Source organism: Catharus ustulatus, chromosome 5 (genome assembly GCF_009819885.2).
Source record: "Catharus ustulatus isolate bCatUst1 chromosome 5, bCatUst1.pri.v2, whole genome shotgun sequence".
Taxonomy (NCBI): Eukaryota; Metazoa; Chordata; class Aves; order Passeriformes; family Turdidae; genus Catharus; species Catharus ustulatus.
Window position 1 is genome coordinate 3,353,848 of NC_046225.1, and position 24,222 is coordinate 3,378,069.

The 24,222-nt window shown below is 42.5% G+C and overlaps 1 protein-coding gene across 1 annotated transcript; it reads left to right on the forward strand.

Moving 5' to 3' along the window:
• The first annotated feature begins 6,934 nt into the window (after nt 1–6,934).
• Nucleotides 6,935–23,323, forward strand: METTL14 (methyltransferase 14, N6-adenosine-methyltransferase subunit). The gene is made up of 11 exons (XM_033060729.1): nt 6,935–7,086; nt 7,179–7,267; nt 7,970–8,057; nt 12,168–12,248; nt 12,603–12,690; nt 15,038–15,128; nt 16,593–16,734; nt 17,960–18,052; nt 18,749–18,865; nt 20,965–21,175; nt 21,908–23,323. The coding sequence occupies exons 1-11, from the start codon at nt 7,021–7,023 to the stop codon at nt 22,219–22,221; spliced, it is 1,380 nt and encodes a 459-aa protein (XP_032916620.1). The 5' UTR covers nt 6,935–7,020; the 3' UTR covers nt 22,222–23,323.
• The last annotated feature ends 899 nt before the right edge of the window (nt 23,324–24,222 follow it).

Consider the following 24,222-nt stretch of genomic DNA (forward strand, 5'->3'; position numbering starts at 1 on the left):
TGTTGATAAAACAAAGAATAATAAATAATGCATATTTATGAATGGATCTGACCACTTCAACACCCCCTGCTCCCCTCATATTTCTGTGCTTAGATTCCTTAGGTTACCCAAAAAATGGAAATATTGGAAATATTCACATAATACAGAGCAGTGTGGGTTATTCATAATATGCAAGGCTTTAAAGGAAACTTACTCAAGAGTTTCCTTCATCCTAATAGCTTTCTAAAAGCACTTGATAGTTCTTCCCTGTGGCTGGCTCTGATTTTGCATTGTGTGAGGATACAGGTTATTAGAGGACTAATTTTCAGTGAGTGGTTCATGTGAATAGGTGCAAATATCTGATGTATGGGTTAACCGTGCAGAAAGAATAGTCCTGCATTTCAAAACATTTAATACCCAGCATTTAAAATTCAGCTGGAAAATCAGTCTGATTCTGCTGCCATTTGAATCAATAGAAAAATTCACTGATTAGCCTCTTCCTGTGTTCAGTAAAGCTGCTTACCTTTATTTTTGAGTCACTCATGCAGTGTGCTGTCAGCAGAGATTTTAGAAAAGCTGAGCACTTCCAGCTGTTGGTGGAATTCAGTTAAAATACTGGTGACAAGTGAATGCCTGACTCAGTCCTGTCTCACTGCCACTGACAGCCCTATCCAAGGTATTCTGTCCTGCATTCCCTCCTGCCCAGGTTAGCATCAGCAGCAGCACAGATGGGACAGCTCAGAGCAAGGGCTGACTTCAGGCAATCAGCTATGTGAGAAATTCCCCCAGGAAAGAAGTACAAAGCAGAGAAAATGTAGTCAAACAGCCAGGCACAACAATGAATTTTTTCATACTGTCTAGCTAATAATTTTGTACTTTTTTTTTTCTTCATATAATCAACTACACTGGGGCAAATAGATCAAGTGCTGGAATAAATGGAAAAACCTGTACACTTGACCTAGTGGGCACTGGGTGAGATCAAACACCAGGCTGAAGTCAGGACCAGGAGAGGATGCAAGGCTTCACACAAAGGAGACTTCCATGTGCAAAATGAGCCACAGAATGGTGCCGGAATGAGTCAACATTTTTAGGATGTAAGTCAGTGTTCTTATAAAATAATTTTATTCATTAGTGTCATTCTTTTTAACTACATGGGCAGCAGAAATTTGAAATGCTGCCAAGTCTGACTCAAAATTAATTTGGGTTTGTGCTTACGTGGAAGAGAATAGGCCTTTTGTCCATAACTCCATATAAGCTCCATAGGGTGACCCTGCATTGCACAGGATGTAGCTGAACAGCCGGAAATTGATGAGGTTTCCATTAACACATAGCACAGTCTGCACAGTAATGAGATCACAGGAAAAGCTTTTTGAAAGTGTTAACTACTTTCTTGTACAAGGGGTCGAGTTTGTACTGTAGGGGAGTAAGGAGCCTGTTTTCCTGGAACAAGGCAATAAGGAACTTGATTTCCTGGAGGAGTTCAACACACAGGTGTATCTGTGCTCAGCACTGGGTTCCACAGACATGATGAAGTACCTGCAGTTAAAACTGAAAGGTTGAAAACTGGGAACCAGTTTCTGTGGCATGTGTAAAGCAGGTTACAGGAGTACTGGTGTAACACTTTGGAGCACTGCAACACTCAGGAACGTGCAACTGGCACAGCACAGGGGCCTTGGGTTTGAGCCTGGTTTGCTACTGCTTCCCTGAGCAACCTGCAAGCACTCCTTATGCTCCTGTCACAGAAGGAGCGTTCAGCAGATCCCAAGTGTGTGGTGCCATGTGGCAGAGTGAGGAGTGAGACTGGTGTGTGAGAGCAAGGAGAGCCCAGCCTGCCTGTGCAAACACAGCAGAGGTGCTGCTTCATCTCCTGGTGCTGGCAAGGGGAAGTAAAGGCAGCATCCCATATGCTGCACTCTGTTAACTGGGTGAAAGGGGAGGCTGGGTAGCAGCCTATAAATAAGTGTATTTAAAGAGGCAAGAATATGCCGAGGATATTTTGAAGAAATGGTGTAGAAAATCACATTTGTTAACAAACAAGCTTAATGAAGTTTTGCTAGGAAATGGAGCTTCAGTTCCAAACATGACTACCCTGAGTCTGTGTGGAATTTAGTAAGTGAGTCAGTCCTTTAAGTGACACAAAATGTGGAAAAAAAAGATGCTTTCTTCACCATAAAGCTTACATTTTGGACTCTTTTTCATATAGAAGGTGGCCCTTACAAATGAGTCAACATTAGGTAAGCCTGTCACAGTGCAGGATTAAACCTTACTGAGGGCAAGTGGTTCACAGAGCTGAAATATCTGACCTTCTACAATTTCCTCTGACTTTCATGTGTAGAAGGTTCCCTGGAGTAAACAATGCTTTATAAATGTATTTGTTTAAACAAATTCTTTTCTCACAAACAATCCAGGTACTTCTCTCCAATGATTTATGTCTGGAATGGTAGCATTTGTCTTCTTTTTGCTCAGAGATAGATTTCTGAAAACATTTCTTAATAATACCTGTTTCAGAATCCTGCATTTCATCGTTGTGAAGTGTAAGTGCTTTATTATGATTATTACTCTGTTTTGGAACCAGGTCTCAGAATGTTGCCATTAGTTTCAGCAGAGCCTTCATTTAGCCCTTAGAAATCAGATAAGTAACTTGTGCTGGGAGCTGTAGGAGGTGGACTTGCAATTTGAATCATAGGGTTGTATAAGACCACGTTGGAAAGGACCTCAAGGACCCTCTGATCCAAACTTTGTTGGCAAAAGCACAGCCTAGACAGGATAGTCCAGCACCCTTAAACATGTCCAATGTTGGGAAATCTACCACCTCCCTGGGGAAATTATTGCAATGATGTGTAGTCCATGGGACCACCTTTTTTTTTTCTGTATGTGTGGGGTTTTTTTCCTGAATTTCTCTCTTGAGTTTCCTGAGATCCAGAAAGAATGAAAAACAGAAAAACTCTTCTATCTAACTTTTATCTAAGATTTAGCTACAAGCCATATTGTGGAGTAACAAGAAGATACACAACAAATTCTGGGCTATATTTTAAAATATTTTGTACAAATAACATGCTGACGGAAAATACCCCATTTACTTAGCTATGGAGGTAGCCAGGAGACACAAAACAATACTGCAAACTAAAAGACTGAGTATGTCAGGTATTATGAAAAGCAGGAAAGGGCTACATAATGTTTTCTGATCTCCGTGCTTGTAGAGTTAAGTGTGTAAGTCAGGGAACACTGAGATGTACAGACACATGGCTCTCTGTTATTCAAAGCATTACCAACGCACACTTTGATGCTTTGGTTTGTAACAGTAAAGCCAGGAGATGTCATTAGAGCTGTGCTGCCCCTGAGCGGATCAAATTCATCTCAGTGGTAGAACAAATAACATCCTTGAATTGTGTAATTACTGGAGATTTGCTCCTGCCTCACTCAGGGGCAGTGTCTAAGTGAGAAGAGTCAGTACAAGGCTGGATGCAATGCAGCACAAAGCTGCACTCCACCCTCTCTTCACATGCTGTATTTCAAGGCATATACACAGACATTGCTGTCCAAAGCATTCTCTGAAGGTGGTGAGAAGCCGGTATTGCCTGATCTGCAAATGAAGTGGGACTTGAGGGAAATGCAAAAGGGCCAAATCTTACCTTTTGCAATACAAATTAACACAGGAATTTGTAGAATAGAATAAACTAGACCACAACATGTGGTCCAACTGCCTGAGTACCTCAGGGCTGACCAAAAGTTAAAGGCTGTTGTTAAGGGCATTATTCAAACACCTCTGTAATACTGACAGGTTGCCTGAGGCATTGATCCCCTCTCCAGGGAGCCTGCTCAGTGTTTGACCACTCTCTCATAAAAAAAATGCTTCCTAATGTCAAGTCTGAATAGCTGCAAATAGGATATCTTGAATTAAGAATGTAGACTATAATTTTGGTAGTTTGTGACATTTCTAGAACAAAATATACCGATCGGAGGAATTTTTAAAAGCAGAAATTATTTTTATTACCAGCAGTTAAACAAATCCAGTGCAAAGTCTTAAAACCCTCTCTTGACCCATCCACATTTTTCAGCAAAACTGAGTTCTGTTCAAAAACCTTCTCTGGTTTTCATCCAGCAATGTTGGATACTGCTTGTGAGGAAGCAGGAAAAATGTTTAGTTCAGACCAACGAAGTATCTTCCATATAGGGTAATTATAAATATTTTCTATTTTATAATTTTTTTTAAACTTTTTTGTGCAAGTCACTTGTTCTTGCTGACAAAGTAGAATGAAATATGATGCCATTCAAAAGCAAAGGAGTTACAGAATCTCTTTGGAAATTCCCATCAATGGTCACATCCAGGTATGATCAGTTGGTGCAGGGGCAGCAGCTCCAACATCAAGGCTCTGTGTCCATCACAAGGGACATGTCCAAGGCTGGATCAAGTGGCAACGCAACTTGATCTCGATGAAGTGTGAAATTGCAGCACATGCCAAGCAAATTATCCACAGCCTGTGGCAGGGTGTTTATGAAGGCTCTGTTTTGGCTGGATGCTTGTGGGCTTACCAAGGACAGGCAGTACTCGCCTGACAGACACTCTGCTGCTGCTTAGTTACTTCCAATCGATTTTTAAACAAAATCGGAGCTGCTGCAGTGAGTTTGTGCAGATTCACGGCTCTGGGGTTTCTACAATAGGCTCCTTAAGTCAGCTTTGCTTTCTTGTGCAGACACAGCCTAAGGCAGGGGTGGAAAAGCAGCTACAGTCACTGGGTGTTGGGATGTACTGTCACTTGTGCAAAATAGGCTCCAAAATTGAGGTAACAATTTCTAAAGACATTTCTGAAGAGGGAGATCTAGGTACTTCATTGAAAGCATGGGGAAAAGGGACATGAAATAAGAAGAGTGTGATGTTAATCCATGCTAACGTCGGTTTTTCTATTATAAAATATTCTTATATTTTCTGCTTGTCTAATCATCTGTTTTGAGTTAAGAGATAAAGTTTCCCATTTCCTCTATTTGGTCCATTTGGTGCTTTTAGTTTATGAATTTATTTATTTAATAGGGCATAATGTAGTTTGAGTTTTGTGACATGAGATGAACAGTGCTAAATTAAACAGTTTGGGTCTAATTCTGTGTAACTTTCACAATAATTTCTACTGACACAAAATAAGCAGCAGTTTTTTGTTAAATGGATAGTCTAGACTTGAATGCATGTCAGTGTAACACAATTCCCACATGGGTGTGGAATTGTGTCATTATTTGTTAGTGTTTTATAAATACTTTGTAATGCCATAAATGGTTAAACAGAGTGGCAGAGAATGTCTGCTTATTGCACAATCACCTGACCTTGGAAGTAGATACAAATAGGCTGGAGGGCAGGATTTGAATTAAAAATTATCTCAACAATAGAAATAATTAAAAAGATTGAATTCATGTCAGTAAAGAGAAGTGCAAGGTAATGACTCAGGGATCATCAGCTAAATAGAAAGAGGATGAGGAAACAATTGGCTTCATAAATAGGAAGGAAAAAGTGTGGATAATGGATCAGAGTTGATGGCAGTTCCACAAACTCCTCAGTCACCGTTAGACCAGTGTGAATTTGGTCTGATACTTAACAGAAACACAGGCTGGATATAAGGCTCAGAGAGCTGAAACCACAGCATGCAGAGAGAAGAGGAAAGGCATGGAGCATTCTGCATAAATACAACTTTTTTGTTTTGAAGGAGTGCATGTATACAGCAGAACATCTTCATAGCCATTAATGTTTGTAAAGATCAGTTCATCTTAGCAACCAGTTCTAAAAATGGAGTGCAGGCTCCCACAAACCTCATCAGATCACATCCAGGAGGAAGTGATTTTATTACTGTGCAGAGACTTCTACTGTATTCATTACAGCCAACAATATCAAAGCAGTGTGCAGTAGCATGAGACAGCTACTGAGCATTTCTTTTCCTACAACATTCCCATAGATAGGACAGTATAACTAGTAATGTAGTCCTAAGGAGATTAAAAAAACAACTTGGTTTTAACATTTCAAAAATTCCATCATATTTCCAGGACATTCTATCACTGAGAAATATGAGTAGCTGGAGATGGTTTCTTTTTGTATTATCTCCATTTCTTTAATTTCCTTCTCTTCCTGCATCTTTCTCAGTGTTCAGTGTGACTGTGTGACCTGCACAATGTCATTGTCATGTAGACAATATATAACACATTCAAAAAAAGGAGAATAACATCTTGTGTCACTGAAGTGTGTCATTATGTGGCTCTCAGAAAGCGGCAGAGGAGCAGCACGCTGTGTGCAGCAGGGAGCTGAGTGTCCCTTCCCAGCTCTGGCTGCCACACCGCTGGGTCTGGCAGCTACAGGTGAGGAGAGCAAACATCAGCATTAACTGTGACTGCAGGGTGATTTGTAATGTTTCTTTATTGTTTTGTTAAGTTTCCATTTTTGAGACAGTAGGAACTGATGTTTATTGCAGGCCTTTACTTCCATCTTCATTCTTCACTGCATTCTGAGTTGTTCTCAGAAAGTCAGCATGAATTATGAATTAGATACATTCCCAAATAGATAGCACAGAGGAGAGGGGAGACAGGAGGAAGTGGGAAAGACACCAAAAATCAGATGAAAAGAGTTTCAAGGATTCTCTTCCCTCACAGCGGAAGTTTCCAAAGGATCAGAAGATGAAAGCAAAACATGAAGGTTAACCTAGGAATAACCACAGTGGATATTGGAACTGGATATAAAGGATGTACTTTAGAAAAACCGAGCAGGTGCTTAAGTGCTCACAGCTGTGACACGGCCTGAGCCGGGTGTCGCCTCAGGGGTGCTCCTGCAGCGGCGGAGGGAACGTGAACTCCACTTGTACAGCGGGACAGGGCCCGCAGCCCCCGGGCAGCAGCACCGGGATTTCCCTGCGGGAGCGGCGCCGCACGGAAGTGACGCGAGGGAAGTGACGGCGGCGGCGGGAGCGGGCCGGGAACAGGCCATGAGCAGGCCATGAGCAGGCCGTGAACAGCCCATGAGCAGGCCGTGAACAGGCCATGAACAGGCCGTGAACAGGCCGTGAACAGGCCATGAACAGCCGTCTGCAGGAGATCCGCGAGCGGCAGAAGCTCCGCCGGCAGCTCCTGGCGCAGCAGGTACGGCCGGGAGAGCCGGGGCAGCGGGCGCTGCGGGCCGGGGCTGTGCGGGCCGGGCACGGTGTGACTCTGTGTTCCTTCCCCCTGTGCAGCTGGGCGCCGAGAACGCCGACAGCATCGGCGCCGTGCTCAACAGCAAGGATGAGCAGCGGGAGATCGCGGAGACCAGGGAGACCTGCAGGTCGGTATCGGAGGCGCTGGCTGTGCAAATCTGGGGGCTCCCTAGGAGTGCAGGCCCGGGAAATACAATGGGATTGCACTCACAGCAATTAGTCAGGTCAGAGCCGTGACTAAGGCGAGTAGGGTCTGGTTATTCCCTTCTGAGAGCAGCTTGAAATACGGGCTGACTTTGTTTCTGTGTGGGAAAACCGAGCTCTGAATTTAGAAGGGGCCGTCTGCTTGGGTCCCAGAGCCTTTATGCTTTTGCTAAGGGCAGTTCAGGGCAGTTCAGTTCGAAAATTCTAATGGAACTATGGATGTGCCTAGGACAGTGCAGCTGCTGCTCATCAGCTCTCACATGTGTGTGAGCAGGCTCAGTTTTGTAGATAAACTGCTTTGAGGTAAAACAGGTTGTGCCTTTTAGAACAGAAAAATGAGAAATGGAAGGGAGTGAGCTTAGTTCTGTAGATATACTGTATTGGTTAAAATAAGCTGTACTTTTGAGAACAGAAAAATGAGAAGGGCAAGGGAATTAATTCTTTTCAAGAGTTCTGTCCTTAATAAGTTGTGCTGAACTAAAATATACTGAGAGAGGAATCAGCTTTTCATATATGACATTTTGAACCTATTTCAGATTTGTAACATGCAGTCAAGGCATGTTATCTGAGATTTCTGAACACATTTTTTTGAGGATTGTCCTATGAGGATTTTTGGCTTTTCATAGGGCTGCTTATGATACTTCTGCACCAAATGCAAAACGTAAATATCCAGATGAGGGAGAAGCTGATGAGGAAGAGATTGAAGAATATAAGGTAAGAAAAAGAGGAAAAAGTGACTTTTCTCTGGTGTTGTGTCCCAGAAGTGCTTAGAACATGTGTGTGTGTGTATATGTGTATATGTCCTGTAGTCTGTGTGTTCCTCATGGCATCTCCCTTGATGCCTTGCACTGCAGAAGTGTAAGAGAGAGCTCAGCTCAGGTGTGACATTGGTGCATTGAACTGCACACTTACCAAAGCCCAGTGTGTGGAGGCTCAATTGGTGCTGCTCCTAGGAGGAAGCCTGCCTTGGTGTAAGTGCTCACAGGGAACAGCACTGAGCCGTGGCTGGCTGTGGGAAGAAGTGGTAAAATGGGTGTGCTTGGGTACACACAGAAAGAATCTTGACCAGAGTTTTGTTCTGTCTAAAGGAAAGGTTGCAGTTAGCAGCAGGCACAGCCCATGGGATGAGACAAGGGAGGCTGAGAGTGTCTTCTGACCCATCTGTGCAGTGCCAAGGAATGCTGCATCAGTGGGAGAAACAAGGGATTCTGAGGGAGCTGGAAGTAAGAGGCTTGGTTCAGGATGTTCTTTTAAGTGTCCAAAATGTCCAGGAAGAGTTAGGTTGAGAAAAACAAACTAGAATGCCTCTATGGTCATTGAAGTGTCAAACTCTCGTGCCATTCACTTTTCAAATGCTCATCCCAAAGCTGTTTGACAGCTTTGTCCTAATGTGATGTTTTGGCCAAGATGAGAGATAGAAAGAGCTTAAACAAAGGCATGATTATGATACAGCTGTCTTTATGATTTGCTTTGGGATCTGGTTGCAGTATGTGTCCTCCCTTTTTTCCATGTCCTAATAACCTTGTTTCTGTGGTTAAATCAAATCAGTGTCAGTGTATTTATGAAACAGTGCAGTGTCTGCTATTCTCTTGGATGCCTCAAATAGTATTTTTAAAATACAAAGCCTTTGTCATGTTACAGTTGAAGTTTGTAAATCTTGATGTAATAATGTCTTTTATCTTACCAAACCAAAAAGTTAATGTATGGCAAGATGGTTTTTGATGATTGGGTTTGAAAGTCTCTGTAAAGGGACAGACATTATTTTTAATATGGTAAGTGTTAGATCTGTACATCTATACATTGTTTAGTACAGAAATTGTCACCATGAGGTAGAAGGATGTTTGTGAAGCAGGTTTTTTATACTTATATTAGTGATCAGTTGATATCAGTTAATTTTACTTCTTCACCATGTACCTGGTTAAAGAACTCATTTTTAATTACCTATAAAGTAGATATGGATAAGTCACTTGGGCTGGCAAAGCAGATGAATCTTATCATTAAGATTTTCTTAATCATTGTGGAGAAGACTTACCCTGAGCTGGGCTGCAGCCACTTGCAAGTGGCCAGACGTTTTCTATATTGTTAAAATGGAAGAATATTTTAATAACAGCTCAGACAAAATTCAGTCAAGCAGATGAACAGACTTAAGAAACTTGAAACCCCTCAGTAGAACATCTCTAGTGGAGTCATCAGCTGTTTCCTGCAGGCATTGCTAATTCCCTATTGGCAAGGAGATAAGAACAGTAAAATTCCATCTGCATTTATGTAACTTTTTCCTGAGCTCACTGAGCCTGCTTAAATTTAGCCTGGTAATGTGAACTCACACAAAAATCTGGATCTTTAAGGTGTCAAGCCCTGTTGTATTGTGTTTAATGCAACTTAGAGAAAAGCAATAATAGACTTAACTAGTAGTGTTGTGGACAAGTTTTGCAAGTTTGCCAGTTTTGTTATTAAAATCAGAGGTATTTCCAATGTGAAGGGACTTGTGTCTATATCCCTGACTTGCAGTAGATTCTATGTGATGAGATCAGGTAAAGCTTCTGAAATGGTTTAAAATGTTTGTTCAGAGTTGGTTGACATGAACATACCCTCAAACCTGTGTGAGAGCAGTTTTTGAGATAAAAGATGAACTGTTTTACTTTTCTCAGCCATGTAGGAACATCTGATACAAAAAAAAGTGTTATAATTTTAGTGGGGTTATTACTATTATTATTATTATTATTATTATTATTATTATTATTATTATTATTATTATTATTATTAGTGTTGTTGTTGTTGTTATTGTTATCATTAGTAGTAGTAGCAGTGTGTCTGGTTTTGTTTTTTCTGTAGAGAAAGTGTGAATTTATAGTGGTGGTTCCTCATAAGACCCATGGTGATGAGAGAACAGAGGGCAGCACTGACTGCAGTCTGCAGCTTGACTCCAGCCTTGGGGCCTGGCTCTGCCTTGCCAGCCTTGGGGCGTGGGGGATAGGGAAGAGATGCACTACTGGAAAAATGAATAATGGATATTTTAAACCCAGAAAATGAGTTGTGGTTTTGGAGAACTCCTAAAATACTCTTTTCTTGTGGAATTGTAACAGTTGTCCCAGGGTTAGGTGAGCTCCCTGCTCTGTATTTGGAAGTGCCATGTGATGGGATTAGAGTTTGTGCTGCCTCTCTGAGGCTTTTCACCCTTTGGGAGCTGTGAGTGCTGTTCCACTGCTGCTTTTCCCAAGTGATTTGACTCCACTGTTTGAACCTGTATGAGTGTCTGCTTTGTGGAGTACAAAACCACTTGTGGTTGGATTTTGCTGTCTGCCAGCCTAATTTGAGACTGACCTGTTTACTTCATTTGTGCAAGCAGAGGCCTGTGGGCTGGGGATGCTTCCCTGCCTTTGTTGTGGAGGCTGAGGAAAGCTTCCTTGGTTTAATCATGGATTACATGTATCTCCAGTCATTTGAAACAAACTATGTTTGAATGTTTTGGGGAGTTTCTGTTTCCCAAACTCAGCAACTCTGTAGCAGATGCTTTGGAAAACATGGATAATTAATGTACAAGAACCTGGTACCTTGTGTTACTGCAGTGACTGTGTCCTTTCCCTCTGAAAGCTGGTGGTTGTGACCACAAGACTCTCCTTAAATAAATCACTTATGAAGGCAAAAAGAGAACTGGGATGACTCAGGTAACTGGTGCTCATCATCAGAAGGACAAGATTTAGAGAAAGATGGAAGAGGGAAACAGGTGTAACTCATATGGCATAAGCAGCTTTTAGTGAAACTTCAACTTTCAGCTGTTATTTTTGGCCTTAATAACACTTGCTGTTGCTTGTCTGTACATTTCTTTTCCTTGCAAACACTCCAGCTGTTTCTGGTTAAACATACAAGCAAAACGACTGTATCTCTGAGTTCATCACCTGGGTAGGGAAGGGGAAGCTGTGACCTATTTATCACATCAGGCATTTCAGGAGTTGGTTCAAATCTCCACTGTGGAAATAACAGAAGCTTACTCAAAGATTTTGACATCTAGAGGGATCAAAATTGGGAGAGACAGCACTTAATATTTTATTCTGCATTCAGACAACTTCTGTAGCATAGGATAAATACAACTGTAATAATATGGCAGAGTTATCAATTAGCAGTTCTTCAGTTGTACTTCTGTGGTTTATAAATCTGTGCACTGGGTTGATCCAGGATCAGTGGGAAGGCACAAAGTGATGTGAGGTGAGTCTCTGGTGAGTTTCTGTTCTCTCTGAGTTCTGTAGTAGATGTTCAGAGTACATCAGTGTAACAGATCTCTGAATCCCAGAAACCTGTTGAATGAACAGCTGGTGGCTCTTCAGATAGTGTTAATGTAAATTTTGGGGCTGTAGAATAGGAATGTTAAAGATACATTTATGGACAGTCCAGATGAAATACTGACTTGTACCATAAGCTGTTTCTGCAAAGGCTGGAAAGTTAAGAGATGATTGTGTGGATATAAATGCTCAGAAGTTCTGCTGCAGAAGAACTTCAATGAAATACATACTTTCAGTCCAAAAAATGAAAGTTTTGTGGGACAAAAATGTAAAGTTCTGCACCTTGTAAAGCACTGTCAGGGGCTGGAAGTGAAGGGGTTCTTTTTTTTTCTTTCCTTCTTTCAGAGACCTTTCCCAGTAACACTCTCCTTGTTATTCAGAGAGGTGCACACTGTTTGGGGAATAGGTAATTTCTTCCCCCTCCAGCACTGGAGCTGAACGTGCTGTTTGTAGACATCCACTTCTCTTTATGATTCTGCTTCTTAAGGGAAGGACAGAAACGGCTCAGTCTTGTATGCACACCTGTAATACCTGCTTTGTTTCCAAGGATGAAGTAGAGCTGCAGCAGGATGAAGAAAACCTGCCCTATGAAGAAGAGATTTACAAAGACTCCAGTACCTTTCTTAAGGTGAGCTGCTTCTGCAATTGGAAGTGTAGTCAAAGCTGGCCTAGTTGTGTTAAACTGTTTCTGTAACTGGTGGGATCTGAAATACAGCTTTAAAGGCTTGGAACTCACAGGTACAGAAGCTGATGTGACAGATCTATCTCTGGTGTTTGCATTGTTCTGAAGCAGCTCTCAGTGAGCTGCAGCAATGGTGGGCCTGCTTTGGAACTGAAAGGATGGTGTTGACCAAGGAACTTGTAAAGGCATGTTCAAAAGATAATCTGCTCCTTTCTCATGTATCACAGTAACACATAAAATGTGTCTGTGTGTGTCCAGTTATCCCCTGTTGCTCTCACTGAACTTCTTCTTGTTCTCCAGGGCACTCAGAGCCTAAATCCACACAATGATTACTGCCAGCACTTTGTGGATACAGGACACAGACCCCAGAACTTCATCAGAGACGTTGGTATGTCAGTGTCACAGCCAAAAACTGTTTGAAGATGACTCATTTGATTCAGTAGCACTTGTTTTTCTTCCCATTTTTTAATTCCTTATAGTTTCTGGGAAGTGCAGATGCACAAACTCTTCCTAGTTTTTTGTTCCATGTGCATACATATCATATAGACATCTATATAAATGGTTTTATTTTCAGTTACTTAGGAGGTCATTATTACCAAGGCTGTTCTTACCTTGGTTTTACATAAAAGTATTTCACCAGGAAGATTTTTTTTTCCAACCTAAGTTCTTTTGATTCCAGAAAGTAGATGAGTTTAATGAGGAGATCTTGAAACCTCAGGAAGTTTACAGTTCACCTGTGTACTGGGCTTTATTGCCACTTAAGCATGTAAAGTATGGGAAATAGTGACATTTAAGTCAGGAAGCAATATGGATCATGTTTCCTAGCTAAATTAGGTAACTGCTGACAGCTCTTTAGAATGCCCAGGTTTAGAGGATGGTGCTTTTCAAGTTTACATGGATCCAGACATACCTTACTGCTGAAATGATGCTACACTGGGCCTGAATTTAAACTTGCTAATACTGAGGCATGGTTTGGTCCTGTTTCCCAGAATAGGTGCCCAGCATTTGACTTCTAAAAGGAGCAGGACATCTCCCTCTGCAGTTTTACACAACAGTTTTCTGTATCTTATCAAGTGTGAGATTGCCAGGCAAAGTGGTTTTGTTTTTAGATGGCAGCCCAAAGAGGTTTGGTTTGCCTCCAGAGGGTTTTAGTTTATTCTTCTGTATATTTTGTGAATGGTTCTATGAAACACATCTAGATGATTTTTAAGAAAAATGGGCTCAATTGGATCTTTATCTCAAAAGCACTTGGGCTTCACAGTTATGTACTTGAGGCAGTTCTGCACTCTTTTGGAAATGAGTGCAGAGAAACAGCAGCCCCTGTAGTGTGCCATGGCTTCTCTGCTGTGTAAGGATTCTGGGAAGGGACAGGATGAACACTTAGGCAGGGCTTGGTGTGGAGATAAACACAGCAGCAGCTGGGCCAGAGCCTTGAACAGGGCTGAGCTGTGGCAGCTGCACGTTGGTGAGCACACATTTTCTACACCACAGTCACAACTCTGCTGAGGTGCTGCATGTCAGTGCACGTGGCCCAAAGGAAAACAAGTGGTTCTGGAACACTCAGCTGTATCTTTTTGATGTTGCTGTTGGAAAAGAGGGAGAGACACGTGGGTCTGGATTTGGTTAGAGGGCTTTTGATTGGAAATTCATTTGCATCTGTTGCTTAGCTGCTGCTGCCCAGGGGTATTGGACTCACAGTGGCTGGAGCAGCACAGTGGTGGAAATCAGGAGAACACAGCAGTAGCTTTAAGCTGTTACATATGTGAGGAAAAGGATGAAAATAACTGTTGGGTGTTTTATGCACGAGTAGCAGGAGATAACAAAGGCTAGGTACTGAGACATTTGCTTTTATCGTTGCATTCCTAGGATTGGGACTTAAGTTTGAATTAAAATAAGGAGAGAGATGAAGTATTTGTGGGTTTGGGTGAGGTTTTCCCCCCCAGTTTATTAGTACCATTCCAAGTTGTACTTTTAAATGAACTTGAAGCCTTTTAAATAACTCCTACTGAAGTTGAAGTGATAGTGTTGGGAAGCAGAAATGGTACCTTGTTGGTTTATGCTGAACCTGCTGCTGGCAGTAGCAAACCCATTGTCCCTAAAAGAGAATGAAATAGACTTCAAAGTATATTTTCCTTTTTACAACATCCAATGAGGGTTCTGTCCTTTGCATTCTGTACACATGAAAGGTTGGAAAATTGACATCATAAAGCTCCATGTAGGAGCATGTGTTCAGATCTTCATGACTGCCACCACAGCACCAAATCTCAGTTAAGGGTTGCCTCAGGGAACCAGCTACACCCCAGGTGCCACCTTGGAAACAGTTGTCAAAGATTACACAGACTATGCTGTGAATTAATGTTAATTAGATCTTAATAGAAATTTATGGCTGGGGCAAAACCAGAATAACTTCTTTCATCATCCTGGCACTTTCAGTTTAATGGAAGGTTGTTTTGTTCTGGTAACTAGAGTTGTGAATTCCTGGTCCACTGTAGTGCTCTGGGGAAGATCAGAGCACAGACACTGCATCAGTGACAGCCCTGATTAGCTGGGTGAGGGCAGGAGGTTTTGTCAAGTACTGAACGAAAAACTGCTTTAGAGGGTTTGCTCTGTTCTAACAAAAATTAAAATGAGGCTAAGTATTAACATTTGGACTTATTCAGAATACTGGACAATGCTTAATTGATAGAGACTGACTCTGTTAAGTAGTTGTTAACTTCATGTTTTCTTCTTCTTAGGCTTAGCAGATAGGTTTGAAGAATATCCAAAACTTAGAGAGCTCATCAGATTGAAGGATGAGCTGATATCTAAATCTAACACTCCTCCCATGTAAGTGTTCTTGTGGAAAATGCCTTTCTTCTCCAGACCTGTTTGAAGTTAGCTGTCTGCTTTGCAAATCTCTATCTTCAGCACCTGCTTACAATTTACATTTTCTCTTTCTGTTTGTGTATACAAATGAATCAATGGAAGCATAGAAGAATAAGATCACTGTGGTTTTGTTAGTTTAATCTAGATGTTTAATGCAGTGTATAAACTAGATTTTCTTTCCAGTGTGTGATTATTTATAGTCTCTAAAGCTTTGAATTTTTTTTTTTAAGATGAAATTGTCAACTGATTTGGCTGTGGGCTTTAATTTGGGAACTAAAAGAATATCATGTGGTGGTGAATCTCATGTTATCATGTGGTTTATGATAATGAGAAGAGCTTTAAGAAATTGGCCTCTTAGTATAACCTTAGCTTTTCTTGTAGCAGCTGGTTTTTGTATAATGTTCAGCTATTATCTCAGTATCCATCAATCACGTTACTTTGGATTTGAAGACAAAAATGTTTAGGCTGTCTGGAAATCGTTTGTCCTGACTGACTTGGAATTACCTCAGAGTTTTTGCTGAGTGTCAGACACAGCTTCATGTGGAATTCAGACCTCTCTGAACTTAACCTTATGTTTGTCATGTAGTCTTAATCTGTACCACAAAAATCCTCCTTATTTAATGACAGGCACATAAAACCCTGTGAAATAGTTGTCTGAACAACTGAGTGCAAACTGCAGACTCACCTTGCTTTTTTAAAATAGGCATGTTTTAGTCATAAAGTATAATGGGGGAAAGCCAGTAACTGAATGCTGCCTTCTGGCAACACCACATGCACATGTGGATCTCTTCCACACACTTTTTGGGAAGGGGAAGGTGGTGGTCTCTTAGCTTTACTAAGGTTCAAGGAATTTAGGGGAGGGCAGTGTAATTTTTGGATAGATGGAGCAGTGAGTGGTGTGCAGGTGTGAAGGAGTGTGTGTGAGCATCTATTTAATAGAATCAACATGGGGGAATTCTGCTTGGTACAGAAATAGAGAAATACATGTATACTATGTAAAAACTAATGTTTCCAGTATTTAGAATCTTTGGAATAATTCTAGAAATATACCACTTTCCCAGTTAGCCAGGCAGTGAGGGTTTGCTTCTTAAATGTTTATGTTTCCTCCTATTACAGTCCATGGGTTACAGAGAGTACAGTGAGTCTGCACTAGATATTGGTGTACAGCTGTGTGGGCATCTGTTTCCTGCTTGCTGAGTTAGGATCCTAAAACTGTTCATTAAGACTACTTAAAAACCACAATGCAGTAGCATCCAGCCTCAGTTAAGTGAGGGTGTGTAATGGTTCTCTGGATTTAGAGCATTGAGATGCACAGCCCAGGCAGGACACCCTGCTCTTAGCTGCTGCACAGAAGTGCTGTGTGGAGTGCATCTCAGGGCACTGTTGCACCTTGTCCAAGCAGTCTGGCATCTTCTGTTTAAACAGGTATTTGCAAGCAGACTTGGAAGCCTTTGATATTAGGGAGCTAAAGTCCAAATTCGATGTGATTCTGCTGGAGCCACCGTTGGAAGAATACTACCGAGAGACTGGCATCACTGCCAATGAAAAGTGCTGGACCTGGGATGATGTAAGTACCTTTGTGCTGTGAAGAACATTTCATGGATTTGTGTAAGCAAATAGGGTTTAATTTAATAACTACAACTTTTTAATCTCTCTGAGCCCGGCTGAAAACTTAAACCTAGTAAAACTGGGTTTTCTCTCTGCCCTTACCTTCACTGAGCTTTCTGTTTGATTTTTGGCTGAATGTCCATTGAAAATATTTCCTTGTTTCTTGAAATTCTTGAGATTCTTAAGGCATGCTTTTTAATATGCTGGTCTTCCAGTACAAAGTGCAGGTAAGTTTGCTGTACTGAAATTCCTCCATTCTCCAAGTATTGATTGGTAGGAGATTTTAATGGCCAAACCAGCAATAATCCCTAGAAACTTAACCTCATTTGTGGAAGTCTTTCTCTTGTATTTATTCAAAAATGGTGCCTGGCAATACTGCCCAGGGCTAAAACATTTCATCCTCACAGAAGAACTGGAGTGTTGGAGGCAGGACTCATCCTCCTAGTTTGGAGTTACAGCCTCCTAGAATGACTCCTACTGCATTCTTTTTCTTCAGGGTGGCACTGAATGAAGCTTGATTTGATGTGTTATGAATCCTTTCAACTTGTGATGACTAACAGATGCTTTGCATCCAAAGTTATTTAATTTTGAATGTTAGTCATTGGCCATTGTTGAACCACTGTCCTCATGAATTCTGCCTGCTTTTCCTAAAAGTGAAAATGAGAGAATGTCTTTGATAGGTAGTGATAGGAATGAAGCTGGGATGTTTAGAACATCTTCAGAACCTTCATGTAAGTACTTAGAGAGGGAAAGAAACAGAGTACTGTTGCTTCTGTATTAAATATTTTTGCTGCCAGTGGAATGATAAAATGAAGTAGAGACCTGAGGAGGAGATCATGTGGGTTGTATTGGTCTTTTAAGTCTAGAATTTTTTATACAGGTAGAATCTCTGTTTGTTATAGTTTCATCCCAGCCAGCAGCCCAGCCCCAGGCAGCCACTCACTCACTCCCCCACCAGTGTGATCAGAGTTGGAAAGGTAAAAGCTGCAAAACTCATGGCTTGAGACCAAGACAGTTTAATGGGGAAAGCAAAAGCGATGCACACAAACAAAGCAGAACAAGGAATTAGTTCCCTGCTTCCTGGTGGTGTCTGGGACAATGCCTGAAGACTCAGTGTTCTTCCTGATACAACTGATGATTTGTATTTCATTCAGGAGAGCTTTTCTTGCACTTATTATTACTAGATCATGAAATTGGAAATTGAAGAAATTGCAGCCCCAAGGTCATTTGTGTTTCTGTGGTGCGGCTCAGGCGAGGGTCTGGATCTCGGCCGAGTGGTAAGATGTTGTTTTAATTCAATTTATCAGGGACAGGCTTAAGAGTTTATTTTTATCTTTGACTTTTCCCTGTATAGAATTCTCAGCCCTAACTACTGAGGGCTGTGTTGTTAGTGTGTTAGAGGATATGTGATTTTAAATGGCATTAACTGTTTAGATACTGTAAATGTCCACATGAGTCACTGACTGTGTGACTGTAATTCCTTGGGGTCTTGGTTTTGATCTGCATGTGTTGACAGAGGAGCAGGTTGCCAAGTTACAACTCTTTTAATAGAAGTCTCAGTAGTTTTCTGTCAGAAATATTCATGCTAGGAGAAAGGTCCTACTGTTTCCTAAATGGAGATACAATTGTCATCTTTCTGCATGCCAGGGAAATGCTGCTTGTGTTGGGGATGCTGCACTAGGAATTCCCAGTTGGGTCCTGCTGTGCTGAAACATTCTTTCTTTAGTTTGAGCTGTGCTTTCCATAAACACAATTCACATGCAGCTGTTCAAGGGCAGCTTGTGGTTACTGATCTGTTTGCTTTGGCTGTTTGTCAGTCTGAAGTTGGCCAGTTAGACGGGGTTTGGTCATTGGCAGGTTTGTAGTAGCTGGACAGTCCTTGACTAAGAAAAGTCAGGCCTAAGTGAGTGTTCAGTCAGGTCACTCGATGTTTTTGTGTTGTGTGAATTGTTTTATTTGTTTCTAACATTTAGTGTCTGCGCAAGTGGGGTTACAGAAGATGTGAGGACATTTGCTGGATTAAAACAAATAAGAACAACCCTGGCAAGACCAAGACTCTAGACCCTAAGGCTGTCTTCCAAAGAACCAAGGTAAAGAATTGGCTCCATTCCTCCTGTTTCCATTCTGTCTGTCTGTGCTAAGGACACACCCAGTGTTGGTGACAGGCTTGTGACAAAGCCAAGGGGGACTTCCAAGTTCTGTTCTGCAAAGCACATTTTATAGAACTGAACTTAGCAATACAAATTGACTAAATTCAATGACAGAAGAAGCCTTTAAATCTGTAAGTTTTTAATTGAATCTGTTAATAAAAAGTAGCTAGAGAAGATTGGCTGTTGGTTCTAAATGCACAGGAGCAGGTGTGTGCCCAGGGCTGCGACCAGAGAGAGGTGTGGGGGAGCTCAGACAGCGTCCCCTGCCTTCCTGGAGGTGATTGTACAGCACAGGTGATGGAATGGCTCAGCTTGGTTTAAACCAAACAGTTTTTTTAAGATACTTTGAGGAGGATGTCAATTGAAGGAGGTGCAGAGGAAAAAAGTGTTCTGGTTTGCATTTCTTAGAGAAATGTAAATGCAACTCATAAATAATTGGTTTGGGTATATGTGAGGGTAACTGGCAGTTCATTCATTTCAGGTGTCAGTGAACCTCAGGACTCCTTCCTCATTAATTCATCATTCATTAGCATTAAATATCCTCAAGTCTGTCTCAAACTGGCCGTTGTTAGGAGTATAAACTTTCCTTTAGGATATCTGGAATCTTTTTTTTACTTGCATTTACTTGAATCTGAGGTTTGTTTGAAAGTGTGTTGTATTAGTTATAAATATTTGTAAGTATAAATATTGTGTGTTTATTGCATATACGTGCAAGTACGTGCAGCTTGCTCATGAGGGCAAGGTTAAAACTAACACAGGAGGCTCTGAGGGGACTTCATGTGTTTGTTTAGCAAGGAAAAATAGTTTCTGGTATGGGGGAATTCCTGTGTTTATGGAGCAAGAGTTGGGCTGAGGTCACTGTTTGTGATAAACTGTTTGTGAGAATGGAGTTTGCTCTGAAACAAACACTGTTGGCAAGCTGAGTGTGCCAGTGCTCAGAGCAGGAAATGTGCTCTGTTCTGTGGCTGAGGCATCTCCCAATGGATGCTGTGCCACCTGTCAGGGGATCCCAGGTGTTTGTGAGTGCCAAGGTATGGAAGTAAAATGTTTGGGATAGTTCTCCTAAGGACTGGGCTGAGGAGGCCTGGCTTGGTGGGTGATTTGTTCAGCAGTATTCTGCCTTTCACTTAGGGAAATTGCAGGTCCAATCCCCTGTTGCATGAGTGCAATACCTGTGCAATCTGCATAGATTTGACAGGTCTGATGTTGGGCCTTTCATGTTTACCCACCAACTCTGCAAACCCTTTCCAAAATTTGGGAATGATTACGTGCTCTTGTCTGCAACTGTTTCCTGAGCCATCTGGTGGCGCTTAGTGAGTCAGAGTATCTGATCTGGGGAACATCACTCATCCAGGATTGATATTCCCAGAAACAGAGCTCTGAAAGGAGCATGTAGGAGCCTCTTTTCATCCTGGAACAATTGTGGTGATTCCTCATTCATGGGTGCCACGTATCACTCCTTAAATTGGTCTGCAGTGTTTGAGAAGGAGAGCAATGCATGTTACAGCTCAAGTGATGAGCTGCCTGAGAGTGCACTGACAGTGTGATGGTGGTTGTGGGGTTTTATGCAGTAATATCTTCTGGAAAGGAATCTAAGGGGAATTCTGAGGGCTGCTTTATTAACAGAGGTACAGTATGAAAAAGAACATCTTGTTTCCACTGTCTGTTTTATGACTGAAAACTTTAAAAAGTGTTATATTAATTAAGTTAGGATCAAAATGCTGAGACAGGCATTAATCACAATTAATAACCATTCCTTGCTCTTGCCATCGCATTTTTCTCTTTTGCCTTGTGGACATTTCTCAGCCTTTCCAGCTGAAGTTCTGTATTTGAAGAAGTCCAAATACCTGACTTCCCCCTTGGTCTGAGGTTTATCACCTCACTGTGAAGTTTATCAAGCATCAGCTTAAAGTACTGCTGTGCTTGTTGTCAAATGGCTGCTTTGGTAGCTCCAGCTTTTGTGCTCTAGTTCACGTTTCAGCCTTTTCTGCGCTGTCAGAGTGGGATGGCTGTGCTAGAGCTGCTCTGTGTGTCTGCAGGAGCACTGCCTCATGGGCATCAAGGGCACCGTGCGCCGCAGCACCGACGGCGACTTCATCCACGCCAACGTGGACATCGACCTCATCATCACCGAGGAGCCGGAGATCGGCAACATCGAGAAACCCGTGGAGATCTTCCACATCATCGAGCACTTCTGCCTCGGGCGGCGGCGCCTGCACCTCTTCGGGAGGGACAGCACAATCCGGCCAGGTAACCGCTCTGCTGCTTTAGGTCAAACTTCATCTCAGGGTCCTCCAGAGCTCCCAGATCTGTGTCACAGCTCAGACAGCACATCTCCAGGAGATACATTTCTGGTGGATGTGAAGATCTGTCAGTCACAGAACTGTTGTTTGGAAAGTTTATGACAACTAGCATTTCTATAACTTTTCCAGAAGAGACATTTTTGTGAACCAATATTTTTGCCCATCCATGTGTTTAATTCATCAGAGAGCATTACAAAATCCAGCTGTGCTGTTGCCAGTGTCTGAAGGGGCAGTGTCTCACAGTGGGTGCTGCATCTGGCATCAGGACACACCGTTCAGGTGTTCAGTCGTGATTGAGCTGCCAGTGCATGTTGTGTGTCAGTGTCTCACAGAGTCAGGTTACTCTAGTTCAACTTGTGCATTTTTTAAAAGCATTGTTTAAACACTGTGGTGTAAGGGTAACTAGGGAGAAAAGGTAGGGGCTTGTGAAAGCACAGCATGAATGTTACCACAGCCATGTGTAATAAAAACATTTTAAAAAGGAAAATCAGGCCTTAGAAATACCCAACTAAAATTTTAACTTTGCAAGCTCTAGGAGTGACTTTTCCCATCTGTTCAGTGCCGCTGATGTGTAGCTGAGTGTTTCTCCCTGTCACTTGAGTGTTGTACTGGGAGAAGTTCAGCATGGAGAAGCCTGAAATTTGTTGTTGCTTCTGCTGACTGTGGTTTTGTTCCCAAGGTTGGCTGACGGTGGGACCCACCCTCACGAACAGCAACTTCAACGCAGAAACGTATTCCTCGTATTTCACGGCTCCCAATTCCCACCTGACCGGCTGCACCGAGGAGATCGAGAGGCTGCGGCCCAAGTCCCCGCCCCCCAAGTCCAAGTCCGACCGGGGCGGGGGTGCCCCCAGAGGAGGAGGAAGAGGAGGGACTTCAGCAGGCCGGGGAGAAAGGGGCAGGGAGAGGAACAGAACCAACTTCCGCGGTGAGCGGGGCGGCTTCAGAGGGGGCCGTGGAGGGACCCACCGAGGGGGCTTCCCCACCCGCTGAGGAGGTCACCGAGGTCTGCTGCCCCCGGCCTGCGCCTCGGCTGCCAACCTTCTCTGTAGCCGTGTTTTTCCTGCAGTGAATTCCTCTGGGACTCAAGCTAGATTACTTTTACAGTTGTTTTTGGTGCACGCCGTTCCAGACAGGCCTTGCAGTCTGGCACAGCCCCTCACCGGCCACGTCCTGCACTGAGCTCACAGCAGAGACACCACGGGTAGGATGGAAATGACCCCCTTGCTCTCCCCTTAGGAACCTTCAAGGTGGAGACTTCTTTTTCAACTTCATTTTCTCCAAAACACGGATTCCTCCTCCATCTCTGGAGGTTTGGATTTGGACTGACTTGCATTAATATGCTGGAGCAGGTGTGAAATGCAGTTCTGAATTGCATGGCCAGAGCAGACTTGCTGTCCTGTGGAAGAAAAAGTGCTGTGTCTGTATTGACACCTATTTTAACTTCTCTGAAACCAAGGAGCAAATGAAATAAATAGAATTCTATTTTTTCTTATTTGATTTAAACTTCCCAAATTATTCCTGGGAATAGGAAAAGGTTAATTTTTAATTTGTGGTGTATATGCCCTCACCTGTTGTGTCAGTAGTGGGGAGAGTGGTAATTCTGTGCAGTTGTGTGTTGTGTTTCCTGTGCATCTGTGTGCAGCCCAGAAGTTGTGCCAGGTCTGGGTTGCTCCTTGGGTGGGGATTTCCCCGCAGTGTGTGTCTGTACCACCTTGTTCCATGGGAGGGAAGAGCAGTGTCACTCCCTGTCTGGAGGGAGGATTGCATGCAGGAGGTGTGAGTGTGATGGCCTGGTGACAGGGAACACCCATGGACCCGAGTGCTGCCTTTGGGAATGGCTGCTGCTGATGCAGCGCACTGTGGAGACAGGGACCCCCTTCCCTATGTGCCGTGTCCGTTTTTAGCCAAACCACAACTCCGAGCTTCTTGGATGGTTCTTGGCAGAGTAAACAAACCTGCCTTTTGATGTCTCAAGGTCTTAGGTGTGGGTTTTGGAAAACTGGCATTTAACCTCAATGTTTCTCTTGAAGCCTAGCTTTTAAATAACTGTCCTGTAAAGTAGCGGATTATTAAACATGTTTATCAAAGCTGATGTTGAAATATCTTTCTTAATGTTTGTGGGTTTGTTCTCCCTGAGGTTTGGAATTGCTAAGTGGTTTCCTTGTGCTGTTGTAGACAGGAACTGTTCTTTAGATTTTGCAGATTTGACAGGCTGGGGAACTCCCTGGTTTGGGTTGTGTTTAGCAGGGGATTGCCATAGTGCAAATGGAAACTGCCTGTTGTTTGCAGCTTGTTTCTTCCTCTGTCATATCTGCACATCTGGAGAGTGACTGCATTTGGGGAAGGGGAGTTTTAAAGGTGATGTTCATCTGCTCATTGGTGAAGTCTGCCACAGCTACATGGAAGAGCACCTGAGAGAAGGTAAGTGCCCTTTTTTGTGATTATTGCCCTAATTGTGTTGCTATTCAAAAAGTAAAGACATTTTACCTTAGGACCACTGCTTCTGTGCCAGGGAAAAATATTTTCTTGTTTTTCAAAGAGTGGAAATCACAGCACCAGCACACCTGTGGTTCTTAGGGACATCTATCAGACATTACAGAATAACTTACTCATCTTAACATCATAAGAAGTCCTACAGTCTGCAGAGGGTTCAGTGAGGTTTAGCAGTAGAGAACTGCCATTATAAATCATGTCATTTGAGTATGAAAATGAAGGCACAGGTCAGCGTCCAGCAGTAACACCTTTTGATACAACTTCCTTGCATTCCATGCTGTGTAAAAGTAAATTTTAAGAGATCAATACCCTATAAGACAAAGGCAGTGTAACAGCAGTGCCCTCTGAGCTCAGAGCAGAAAATACCTTTTCCTTATCTGTATTGAGCAGTTTTTTGTCATCTCTGTTTTTCAGCTTCCCCGGTGCTTCCGCAGTGGGCAGAGAAGAGTGGAAGATGAACAATTTCCCAGCACGTTCTGCAGCCTGTTCAAAGACACC